Source organism: Castor canadensis, chromosome 14 (genome assembly GCF_047511655.1).
Source record: "Castor canadensis chromosome 14, mCasCan1.hap1v2, whole genome shotgun sequence".
NCBI lineage: Eukaryota > Metazoa > Chordata > Mammalia > Rodentia > Castoridae > Castor > Castor canadensis.
Window position 1 is genome coordinate 115,493,100 of NC_133399.1, and position 13,048 is coordinate 115,506,147.

Here is a 13,048-nt window from a genome sequence, read left to right on the forward strand (position 1 = left end):
TCCTAGATGCCTGAGGAGGGGACAGGTCCCCTCCCCTCCTCTTCCCCCTTCACCTAAAGGGGTTTGGGGAGAGACACAGGCAGGGGAGGGGACTGGTCCCCAGTCTGTGGGGGTGGTGCTTGGGGCAAAGAACTATGGAGAACAGGAGCCCCTACCAGGAATAATGGGGGTGGTAGGGAAGGCACAAGGACTATTTGTCAGAATCCACCACTTTCTGATTCCAAATTGAATTAACAAAAGCAAAAACAAAATCACAAGCAGGTTTGTCTCTTGAGGACATGTTTGTATTTGTCTCTCCACCCTGGTCCTCTCTCAAGGATGTCTTTGGGCCTGTCCCTCCCCACTGGGCTACACACTGGTCTTGGGTCACTAGCTGCCTCTACTGGTTAGTTGAATTGAATATATGATAGATTTTCACACCAACAGTGTCTGCAGTCTCTCAGGACTGCTCTGTTTCCTTTTTCACATTTCAAAGTACTTTAAAACTAGGTTTGTGCTATAACAGCCCCTGCCCTACACCAGCCCAGCAAGGGCAATGGATGTGGGGTGCAAAGCCCATTTCTACGAAGTGTTGGTGTCTTTGATCCTTTCCTTTGTGTTTTAAGTTATCTAACAGATCCAAGGTGCCACTGATTGTAAGATATTTTGAGTTCAGAAATGAAACCTGTATAAAATCATCTACTCTTTCTACAAGCTTGTTCTCTGGAGGTCAGGGCCAGAGCTGCCATCATTTGCAGTGCTGAGGCTAAGGTGGCACAGAGTTGCTGAGGATGTCCTTCTGGGGGACCTCCTCTGGGGTCAGGCTCCCAGATGCCATAGACAGTCTTACGTGTTTGGGAAGCTCTGTCGCTTCATAAGCCTCATTATAGCCACCTAATGTCACTAGGGCATGATTACTGACCAGGGTCTTAGGGGATGTAGTTTCCTCAGCAGTGTGGACAGGTGGCTCGGATAGTTCTGTGTGATGTGGAAAGGTAAGAAGTGCACATGCCTGGTACAGTCCTGTGTGCCATGCTAGGACATTTCGGTCGATGATGTCCCAGGAGATTGTAGTGGAGCTGATGATGTCATAGCCATGGTAACCTCGTGGGGCATTGTATCACTCCTGTGGTGATGCTGGGGAGCAGCCTCTGTGCCTCTGTGGCATTGAAGTGAGTGCACACAGCATGACTGTCACCAATTATGTATGTGAGGTAGTTGTTTCCATTGTGTTAATGTGCTCATCTGGGCCCTAGGACAGTACTCTGTGCCATACATACCTACTGTGTGGCTAGATGTGTCACAGGCTAGACCTCTACACACCTGTCAGCTGCTCTGTGACTTCTATGCAGAGATACAGTCGCCTGACGATGAATCTCTCCAACCATATCCCCATCATCAAGCGACACATGACACCAGAAAACTGAGACCTGTGGATTCATGACATCAGGTTTGACATTTCTCTTTACCTTTCATTAGGGTCAGGGAGCAAGTTTCCGAGGCTGGAAAGAAGTAACTTCTCTGTTTAACAAAGACGATGAACAACATCTGCTTGAGAGATGCAAATCTCCAAAGTCCAAAGTGTAAGTCATAAGCCATCCTGACTCAAGAGGGGAGGGAAGTCACTGGGAACTGGAGAGGTGGCTATGGTGGAGGGGTGAAGAGTGGTGCAGACTCTGAGCCCTGGAGAGGCCTTTGCTGTCCTGGGGCCTGTGAGAAGTGACCCATGAGTACACAGAGATGAGTATGTTTTTTGAATGCTCTGGCAACAAAAAGAAAGTAAAATGTACTTTTGGTGAAAGGTGGTAGTGTGACATAAGCATGTTGAAATGCTACAGAAAAGTAAAAAGAACTCAGAATCATAAGGTGAACTTCCTAATCTTAAAGCAGTCTAAAAACATTTTTAGTGTTTTTTTTCCTTTTTATAGTAAGCCTTTTCCTTTTTATAGACGAAGGCATTCTGAGTTCTTTTGTTGAGTAAATGGTTAGATTTTTAGTGCTTTAAGAACAGAAAGAAAAGTACTGTTAAAAATGCAAAGCTGGAGATGCCACGCAGTGATATGTAGGGCTGTCACACTTGCCTAGCATGCCTGTGGCCCTGGGGTGGGGTTGACTCCAGCACTGTAAAAACAAAAGAAAAACAAAATTGCAAAGGATTGATTGTAAACTGTAAAAGGGTTTAGAAAATAAAGTACATTTAAACTGACACCTTATATTTCAACGTGTTAAAAAGTGCAAATACCAGTTGATGGCCTGCCTGTTGGCACAGGAGGTGACCTGCATGCTGATTTCTTCTGGTGGAGGACTGCGGCCCTGCTGTGTCTACATATGCAGGCCCTCTACTCTCTCTACTCTGGAGGTGCTGTGGCTTCACCTGCACCCATGTACTAGGAGGACAGCATGAATGGCCCTCTTGGCTCCTGGATGGCTGTGATGGGGCAGCATCTCTGGAGTGAGGCCTGGACGCCAGTGTCCGCAGCAATGCCCCATGCTTATGGGCAGTTGGGCAGGGCTTTGACTTGCATGTGTTTTGTGGTGTTGTTTTCCTTTTTATAGTAGGAGGTATTCTGAGTTCATTCTTTTGTTGAGTAAATTACCTCCTACAAGCTTGCTATTCAAGTAACCCTATAGAAAACCGACTGGTAAATTGTTTTCCCTATTTCCTAATCTGGCCCCTGGGATTCCATGTGTGGTTTGCTGCAGTGCTAGTGGGTGCTGTCCTTCCTGTGGTCTCTTACTGCTAACCCCCCATGACAACACTTCCCAGCTTCCTGTCTAAGGCTGGTTCTTGTCTTTTACCATGCTGAGTCTCAACCTTGCAGGATCCTTTGCTTTCTACAAGCTTCACTAACAGTGGGTAGTGGATAACTGTAACTTTTCCTTACTTTATCCATTAATTGTAAGATTTATTTAAAACTTACACATAGGGTTGTGTTAACTTTCTAAGCAGTTTAAAGTTTTTAGAGAAGAACTTTATAAAATTGACACACTGGTGAAATCACTGGATGATGATCATCAAACTTTTACCTCCTACAGAGCTAACTTACGATTGAAAGAAGAGTTGAAATTGGAGAAGAAATCTGGATTTTGGGACAGTTTGGTTTTAAAACAGAACAGCCAGTCTAAAAAAGCAGATGAGATAGAAGGTTGGGAGCCTCCAAGATTTGGTCCTGAAGACGTGGCAGCTGATGTTGGTGATGCTCTGAGTGATTGTGCACCCTGGTCAGGATGGGAGGATGACACCAAGGGCTCCACCAAGTACACCAGTCTGGCCAGCTCGACCAGCAGCTCTCGCTGGAGCCTCCGGTCAGCAGGGAAACTGGTGAACATCCGGCGACACAGCAAAGGCCACCTAACGGACACCCACGAGGAGGTAGAATGAGCAAAGAAGGAGCCTTGTTGCACTGTCATGTTGCTTTTGGGGTTTGCTGGGCTGGGTGGCCCCCTGCTATGCACCATTAAGTTGTCCAACCCTCCCATGCTCAAGAGTAGGAATTCACTGATTGCCAGCAAGTCACACTCCCTGCCCATGCACACAGTGGCTTCTGGCTGGTGGCATTTGGTGGCCTTATTGTGGAAACGTCCACCTGCTGCAGTCTGTTCACGTTTGCTGAAACTGCACATGTGCACTTTTGATGCCGTCCTATGAGATCGAGTAACAACCTGCTGTCTCCACAAAGTGACACTGGCCTCAGTCACAGCTTGTAGGACCCTTCTGTGTGTGACACTGGTGCCACCATGACTTGCAAATGTAGCAGCAGAGGCATCTTCTCCTGTCCCAGGTCACAAGATGTGTCTTCCAAAGGTCACATTAGTTCTGCTTAACCTGCAAGTTAAATAACAAATGCTGGAGCAGTGAGGGTTGTATGAGGCTGAACACTGGTCTAGAGCTTGTCCACCTGCTGCTGAAGAGCGGCCTCCAGCGTGTGCCTGGGTAGCAACAGTGGTTCTCTTGTGGGATTTTATTTTTTGCTTCTCAGCTTTTAAATTCTGACCTTTCTTTCCCTCTCTTTTTTTTTTTTTTAATTTAGTTTACAGATTTCAGGTTAAAAAATGCCATAAAGTGAGAATAAGTTTTAGTCACTTGATAATCTACAGGAACTTGCTCATTACCAAGTTAAACTGTATGTAGAATACTAAAGTGCCTCTTTTCTATGATTCCCAGGTGTTTAGTTTTCCTAAGTGAAATAGTTTTTGTGATTGATGTTAGATTTGTAAGAAATCGTGTTTCTCCAAGCAGAACTCATGGCGCTTTGCGTCTCGCTCTGCCTGTCTCTCTAGGCCTGCTGATTGTCCTCGGCATTGCCATGCTGTATGCCAGGCACCATGGTCTTGTGTCTCTGCAGGGTGGCGCTTAGCAGCAGGTGGTGCAAATATCTTTTAGGTAGAAGTGGTTTGACAGAAAAGTTATATTTTTGTTTTGGTTAAAAACAAAAGCTTCCAGTTTCACTGTGCATCCCCCCCATGGGAAAAACAGCAAAAAATCCCATCCTTGTGTTTTCCCAGTGTGTACTTTTGTGCTGCCTCCTGTACCTGGATGTTCCACTTAAAACTCCATAGAACAACCCAGTGCCCCTGAGGTGCAGCGTAGTGGTCAGTGTCTGTCTTTAATAGACAGTTTACCTGATCCCTTGCTATCCATTTGTCATCTACAGCTACTTATTCATCCGTCCATCCACCCATCTCATCTGTTACTCATCTTTCTGTCCATCTACCCATCCCTGCGTCCTGTCTACTCATCTTCCTGTCCATCCACCCATCTCTCCGTGCATCCACCTGCCTTTTTCAAAGTTAAGTTCACTTCCTGAGCCTTGGGGTGGGGGACAAGCTTTAACTGTTCAAATAAAACTTTGTTAGAATCTTGAAATTATGAAATTGCAGAGATTTTCTTTGCTTCATAATGCAGAAGAAAGTTTATAGTTTTTAGTAAAGTTGCTGAGTTAAAAAATACACATCCTCAGGTAAGCGTTAGTGCAAGGGCTGCAGCCTGTGTCTTCCTAGAGGAAGTGATGGTGCAGAAGTCTCACAGCAGGAGTGGGTGCTGTCTCTGGCTGGTACCATCCAAAGCACTAGAATGTAAATACAACACTCAGGCTGGGGATGGAAACTTATAGCTGCTGTTCACTGTGCCTGTGCCGAGTGTGAGTCTGGTAACTGACATCACTGAGATGTAGTCATGATGCACTGGCGGAGGTCCTTGCACCACACACCACCCCCTCAGAAGGTAAAGACAGAGCCAGACTGCGGTTGGAATGTGCACTGTAAGATTGTTTTATATACCAAGATTAATGAAAGTATGATTTTTGTCTTGTATTTGATTAAAACTGTGAGTTTTAGTGTAAATATTTGTGTGCTTTGAGGAGCAAATGTCTTGAAAGAATACTTACCAAAGTGAGTTTGTCATGTTCACGTGCAGTGAGCAGCCACAGCTGTAATTCTGGGGCAAGTAGTGAGCATACAGCTTCTGCAGCCTGTGCCCTGCCTGTTCTGATTTTCACAGGGGAGTGACCTCAGGGAGGGTGGTTCCTTCTTAAAGCTGAGAATTTGAAAATAAAAGTACTGATCTTGCATGATCATTGGTGTCTGCATACCAAGCCTTTACTTGATCACTTAGCGCTAATGGCACTTTCCTGACCTTGTAAACCTCATTTTAAGATGTAGAAAATATATTTACATTTCATAAATAAATGAAGTTTCAACTGAGGTTGTCCAGATGTCTTTGGCCTGTCTGAACTACTTCTTGAGCTGTCAGCACTGGCATCATGAGAATGACTAGATGCACAGGGTGCAGATCTTCTGGTTGAACTGCCACTCCTTAGTGAGCATGGTCTTTATGCAGTTCTTTCCTTCAGCATCAGCTGAAAATCCCATCAACAGTACACTTCTTAACCTAATCATAATTTTAAGATGGCCACCTCTTGACCTCGCCAAGGGAAGATTAATGCCTATAGGAACTGGGCCCCTGTGCCAACCAGAATGGCAGCAGTGGTGGCACACCGAGCTTGTCTCTTTGGGAAATCACTATCAATCAATCAGATGCGTGGTGGGCTGGTCCTGAGCTTCATGTGCATGTAGGGACCACAGGAAGCGATGTCTGTCCACATTACTAATGCAGAACTACATGACTGGCCAGGTATGGTGGTGCAAACAGCTATAATCCCTGCACACAGGAGGCTGGTGAAAGGGTTGTCAATTTGAGGCCATCCTGGGCTACACAGCAAGACCTTGTCTCAGAAAAAGAAGACATGATACATGCCATGTTTTGAGGGAAAATGTGGTGTGGGAATATCAGAACCAGTCCACCTGCAGCTTTCACAGGCTGGGGTTCTCAGCATCTGCAGAGCCTACTGCAAGGGCAGGGTGACCATGTGGCCCATGAACAGTGCCTATCCGGTCCTGGTGCTCCACAAGTTCTGACAGCTGATGTTAAACACAAGACAGGTTGATAGGCCAGTAGCCCACAATGACAGCTGACAGGAGGACATGGGTTTTCCAGAGCTGTGCCCTGGAAGCCCAGGACTTTGCCTGGGACCACTCTCTCACCAAGTCTGGTGTCAGTAGCTTCCCAAGGTTCACAGTAGCCATGCCCTGCTGCTGGCTCGTGACCTGCTGCTTGCTGGGAAACCTCCATCTGATGCCATCTGGGCTACCCAGAACCAGCTCCTAGGTCTGGTACGTGAGCTGTGACCTTGGAGGGATATGTGTTTATTATTTAGAAATTATTACTGTCTCAGCAAGGCTTTTCAGAGTTGGAAATGAGATTTTTCATTTAATCATACAGGCTGGGTAGAATTTTAGCTTTCAAAACAAGTGATAATAATATATTGATTTCTTGAGAATTCTATTTAATATAAATTTTCTATGTCAAAATTAGTGCTGGAAACTGGATTGAAGTTTGACGGCTATTGGTTCATCATCTTTTTAAAAAAATCTATATCATGCTGAATGAGTTAAGCCAAGTTGAAAAGGCCAAATATTTCATGTTCTTATCATTTTGTGGAACCTCGACCTGAAATGACAACTACGATGATGACGCTGGTGATGGGATATGAATGTAGATGGGGGACAGTCTGGGGGAGGGGGTAAAGGAAAGACTACTAAGGGGTAAAGAGGATATATATGTGTGTGTGTGTATATATATACATATATATATGAAGACAGCATAAGGAAATGCCCCAAACTGAGAGAAGAGGAGAAGGGGAAAGGGGAATGGAAATACAATGGAGGGGATGAACTTGTTCAAGGTATACTGTATGCATATGTGAAATTATCACAGTGAAATCTCCTTGATTATTAATATATGGCAACTCAAAAATTAAAAAAATGAACACTTTTTATGTAAAAAAATTAGTGTTGGAATTTTATGATTTTAAAAATTGCAAATTTAGACATTTATTTTCAAGAAAACTGAATCTGGATAGGGTGGAGGTGACATGAACTACTTTTTGCCTCATTTGAGTGTTCCAGAACTGATTTTTTTTTTTTTTTCCCTTTCCTTTCTCCTTTAGAGGAAATTAGGGTCTCAAAATCTTCTCTCTGGAGACTTCAGAATTGGTGCTGTAAACTAGAAGGAGGCAGTGACATTTCTGCTCTATAGGAAATCATCAGGCCAATAGCAGAAGCACACAGGAGACCTGTGTCCTGCAGGCCTCAAGTTCTTACAGGGCTGGTTCTTCTTGGGAGACACACCACCAGGCACTTTGTGTTTCTGAGTGGGAGGGCAGTGTATCCTAATATGTACTTGTTTCTCTGACTTTGGGAACGTGTTATGAATTCTCAAAAATAATATAAAAGAAATTATTGGAAAGATATATCAAACTGTGAATATTCTGAAGTTACTTGCTATTACACGTAACCATTTCATTTTTTGTGTGTGTTTTGGCTTTTAAAAAACTCTACAATGCACATATACTTTTGCAATAAGAAAATGGTAACAGCAAATAATTTTTTAAATGGAAAGATGTCAAATATATACAGAAGAAGAAACAAGGCTGGAGATGGCAACCTGTGGCCTCTTGGCCAAGTGTGTCCCATTGACTTGTTTTCTAAATTGTGAAGAAATAATACATCTGCAAGTGTCCTTGCTGTTTGGTGGGATCCAGCCACACTCACCTGTGTGCAGATGTCTGTGGCTGCTTTCTGTGCAGTCGTAGAGCTGAGCAGGTGCAAGTGACTACATGGCAGCAGATCACTACCATCTGACTACAGAAATGTTTCAACCCTGGGTATAAACTGAACACTTACGTCCAACCTTACTAATGGTCGGTCTTCTCAATTATGTTGAAGTAAATCCTAATATTCCAAATTTCACCTTAATGTTGTTTAAATAAAAAAATGTTTAAAATTCACCAAGATGTAACAGATGATACACGTGAGAGATTAAGTGACCCAGCTTTCCTCCCTCCTTGGGCAGGGAGTTAAGCATTGTTAAAAGCACCGTTAAATACTGTTAAATCACTGGTAATGACTTTTAATGTTTATTTTTCCTTTAAGTAAGCTAAGATGTGGGACTGAAGCGACTTAGTTGACAGCTGTTAGATCTTCTCTGGTGCTCCTGCTGTCTTGAGCAAAGGACTGCCAACCATCTGGACTGTCCTCTTGCCAACACCACTGTTTTGTATACTCCATGGATGCCCTGAGGAAGCTACACAGTGATCACAACTGCTTGCTGCCAAGGCACAACTCCAGTTCTTGAAGGCTCTGTCCCAGCCATGACTTTTTCAAACAGCTTGCACTGGACTTTCTGCCATCACAAACCTCTGTGAACTCTAGATGATCCTATAGCCATTTTCACCTAGGCCAGAGGTGGCCCAGCAAATGGCCTGTGCTTGGTGCAAATGCCCTTGCCACAACCCCTTTCTGACTACAGAAGTTGACTGGTACAAATAGTACCAGGGCCACACCCCCTTTCTGACTATAGAAGTTAGGCTGTTCAGCTCACTTTATGAGCCAGCAGGGAGACGCCCTTCTGTGCTGCCACGTGAGGCCCAATAAAAGGCTTCTCCTCAGGTGTTTTTTTCTTGCCTACTTTTGATCATTAGTAAAGTGGACTGAGTTGATAACATGAAGGAACAAAGGGGACAGCAACAATAGTGAGAGGCAGCTTGAAGAGTTTCAGAGTGGCCAGTGCAAAAAATGAAGAAGTAGAAAGTGAGAGAGGGTAAAGAGCTGGGGCTAAAGAAAGGCAAGGCTGTGAAGAGACAGAGAAGAGAAACTGCTGGCCCTGGTTGCTGGAAGAGTTTTGGAAAGCTGCTAAGCCACAAGGACCGAGGATCCCACCTCTTAAGCCTAAAAGCTATAACCCACAGTCAAGGGCTGAGGATTCGACACCCCAGGCCTTAGAGCTGTAAACACCTGTCTGTCACTACAGGACTCGGTCCCAGTACCCAAGGCCCCCCAAGAGAGTTGCAGCACTGGAAGGCACTGCCTACTGCTGCTTGCTGCTAACTGCTGCTATTGTTCACTACTGCCAGAAGTTGAGGATTACAAAAAAAAAGCCGGGGCCCAGTATTATGAGCACTAGAAGAGCTTCTCCTCACCTACTGCAGATTCCTATCCAGTACAGCAAAAGGACATCAGCAAACCGATTGGTAACACATGCGCCAAAACAGTGCTCCAAACATATGAAGCAAACACAGACAGATGGAGAAGAAATGCACAGCTCTAAGGGAGGAGACCTCAGTGACAAGAATCAGAAAACAGCATTGATAGGATGTCTATGGTTTTCTAAAAAACACTGATTCCAGTGCACATGCGAGGCAGGTGTCTGCACTATGCCTAACCTGACAATAAGGAGCTGTTCTTGGCCATTATGTTAGGTCAACACAGAATAGGAGGCTGAAAGTCCAAAATATTTTTTGATATGTATTTATAAATATGCAGCTACAAATTTTAATATGCTTAGAAGAAAAGTTTTAAAGAAATGATTAGTTTGGGTCTCCCACCTAGCTAAAGATGTACATATACAGAAGTACGTTTCTACACTATGGTGGCTGAGGGACAATTTTTCATTTTTTTTTTAGCAAGCACATTATCTTTGTGTGATAGAATTATGGGTGATTTCAATGTTTTTATATACCTTTATTTTCAAATTTTTCTAAAATGGACATGCATTAAAAATAAGTCTTTTGAAGACTTAACACCACATTTTTCATTAAGACTCAAACCTGACAAAGCTTAATTAGTAGATAAACATGGTTTATTACTTTTCCTACACATACCAAGTCTAGGTCTCACTGTGCTGTTCCTGATTCCTTAGCAGTCTCCACCCTGGTCTGGGCCCTACAGCCCCAGTGTGGACACTAGCTGGCCCCATAGTGGGGCTCCCAGGAGGAGCACAGCGTGGCCACTGCTTGGCTATGGACAGTGTACGTGGGTCACAGCCCTGTTGACAACAGCAAATGGAGCATGTTGAGCATGTCCCTGTTTGTCTTCAGTTGAAAAGGACTCATTTGCACATGGCCAATGGAGCTGTGAAAATACATTTTAAGAAAAAAAAATATTTTGCACAATATATTTACAAGGATCAATTGTTTAGTCTTCCACACCAATTGCTGTAGAGTGGGAAACTAGAATTTGACAACTAAGAAACTATTCCTGGTTGTTCATGTCACTTCAACACAGAATGTGGGGCTGAAAACCCAGATCTTTTTTGATCCATAGTTATACAAAATTGAAAATTTTGATATGCTTAGAAGAAAAGTTTTCTAAAAGTATAAATGTTCTGTTGGGCCTCCACTCCTTCGAGGATGGAAACGTGCCACAGTGCATTCCTACTGCACAGCCACCACGAGGGATGTTTTCCAAGTTCTTTTGGGGTTTTTCTGGATATACAGGCTTCAGAGATGCTTCCAATCACTGACCATCATCTCTTTGTCACAGAGAACATTTCCTACCAGCTATGCACAGAAAGCACAAGGTACAACCTTGGACAGGGACAGCAGGGCTGAGGGTGGCCATTAAAACTTGAAGAGGTCGATGAAGTGCTGCGGGGACACGGGTGTGAAGCAGCTGTCAGGGTCGGCTGCAGTGCACGGGTGTCCTGAGTCCTGCGGGGAGGGTAGGAGGCAGATTAGGACACACTGTCACTGCTGTCAGGCATGCTTCCAGAGAGATCATTGGAGTTAAGCGGACCATGACCCCACCTCAACAGTGGTATTTACCTTGGATGGGAATCAGTATGAGGGCGGCCCCAGCGCTCAGCAGCCTCTGGAATAAGCATGTGGTGATTCGGGAGCCACTGGTCTCTTGATCCCTGGCCCATCCCTCTGTGTCCTGTCTGCAGGTCCCAGCTAACCTAGTTGCTCAGTTCCCTCCACCTGCACAGGCCCCAGGGAGTGGGCATGCAGCCTCCATCCTTATCAGGGCAGATGGGACCCCACAAGTGCTGTCCTGAGAACAGGCAATGCTCACAATCAAGGAGCAGCAAGGACATTTAATGAAGTGACAACAGAAGAAACAAGGCCTGTGGGAGAAAACTGACACGGTCTGGAGGCTGAGGGGCCAGTGCTGTCTCAGTTCCCAGTGGGCCATGCTGAAGGGGTGTGTGGCCCTCATGTCATCTCCCAGGGACAGGTCTGCCATTGGCCAGGAGCACTGGAACCAAGTGAGGCTGTCACCCTCAGGGAAAGGACAATGCACACAGGAAGTAGAGCAGCAGGCATGGCAACAGAAAGTACCTTGAACAACCAAGCAAGATGGTAGTCCTTTGAGATCGTGAAGAAAGAGTCAGCAAGGAATGCAGCCAAGGGAGGAAAAAGGAAAAATCAGGATTAGGGAGAGCCAGACGAAGTTAGGATTTAGGTTTGAAGCATATAATTTGTGAAAACTACTAAACCACCACATAACTAAGTCTGGACAATACAAAACATGAAAAGACAAGGTACCACCAGACACCCCAAATTCTGTATGACTTGAACACAGTATCATGACAGGAGAAAGTATTTCTCAAGTCTACAACTCAGGAAGCCACACTGCTGAATCATTTGCTGAAAAATGTGTAAAGGAATGTTGATATTTCCTGATATTGCTAAGGTTTTTTTGGGGGAAAGTCCTTTATTTCTTCCTTGTCCCAGGGTCTTCTCTGTCTAAATAGTGTGTTACATGGACCCACATGTGCCGTAAGGCCACGTGACCAGCCTGACACCTGGTTCCTTAAGGAGGACCAGCATGGCTGCTGCTTCCATTTGGTCTGTATTCCCTGCCCTCCCCAGCTCAGAGTGGAGGTGTTCTGTCAGTCCTGTGCATGTGAGAACACCTCACAGGGACAAGGCAACTGGACAAGGTCTGAGAGCTCTGCCCTGACTTAGGTTCTGGCCGTAGCTTTATTACTGACATCCACATGAACCTCCGGTCACTGCTTGGTGTCCAGTTCACCACTGAAACACTGAGACAAGAAAAGGGCATGGAAATGCCAAGTCCTAGTTTCTTGACTTCCCTAGCCCACTGCATGAGTCCACACTTCCTGACAGGTTTCATCCCTACTTGGGACACCAAGTAAGGATGGGAAACATGGCATGCATGGATTCTGCCCTTCTCAGCAGCCAGTGACCTGGACAGGGGCCACTGACCTGGTATTTAGACACATGTGGAAGAGTAAAGAATCTCTTCAACACAGTGAAGTCAGATCAAGTGAAGGGATCTCATAGGGACAGGTTGGCACTGGGAAACACAGCAACAGGCCTGGCCTGAACTGAAATGGTGCATAGCCATACTCCAGCTCCTGACCCCATCTGGGGCCAGGCAAGAACTAGCTATCCCTCTTCTGCTTTCTTAATAGGCTTGATGCTACCTGTCTCTTGATCAGCAATATTCATTGGGAGACTGACTGCTACTGCGTAAGAGTAGGCACCATTTTCTGAACTCTACCATGCTGTTTCCAGGGGTAGGGAGGCTGCTGGCATACACATGGATACACACCATGCATGGAGACAGCTCAGACCTGCCTGACTCCTTGTCTGCCCACAAGGCTGCTGCAAGCCACAACAGAGGGGAGGTATCTGATCACTTGACAGGTTAAGGTAGGAGAGTGATCTTCCTTACACTTGCATACTTAAGTTCAGAAACAACT

General features: G+C 45.1%; 2 protein-coding genes across 9 annotated transcripts in view; one reads left to right on the forward strand and one right to left on the reverse strand.

Moving 5' to 3' along the window:
* Positions 1–5,682, forward strand: part of Tdrp (testis development related protein) — a 32,528-nt gene extending 26,846 nt beyond the window's left edge. Inside the window, exons 2-4 of the mRNA XM_020180422.2 lie at positions 1,459–1,562; positions 3,016–3,352; positions 4,635–5,682. Coding sequence (XP_020036011.2) covers positions 1,459–1,562; positions 3,016–3,352; positions 4,635–4,787 — 594 coding nt within the window. The 3' untranslated portion in view covers positions 4,788–5,682. The remainder of the gene's footprint in view (positions 1–1,458; positions 1,563–3,015; positions 3,353–4,634) is intronic.
* Positions 5,683–8,433: 2,751 nt separating this feature from the next.
* Positions 8,434–13,048, reverse strand: part of Fbxo25 (F-box protein 25) — a 41,463-nt gene continuing 36,848 nt past the window's right edge. For 6 of the 8 annotated variants that reach the window (XM_074055356.1, XM_074055353.1, XM_020180421.2 and 3 more), the window contains 2 exons: positions 11,658–11,684; positions 8,434–11,027 (listed from right to left, as the gene is read on the reverse strand). In XM_074055356.1, coding sequence (XP_073911457.1) covers positions 10,938–11,027; positions 11,658–11,684 — 117 coding nt within the window. In that variant the 3' untranslated portion in view covers positions 8,434–10,937. The remainder of the gene's footprint in view (positions 11,028–11,657; positions 11,685–13,048) is intronic. The other 2 variants (XM_074055358.1, XM_074055357.1) reach the window with 1 other exon arrangement.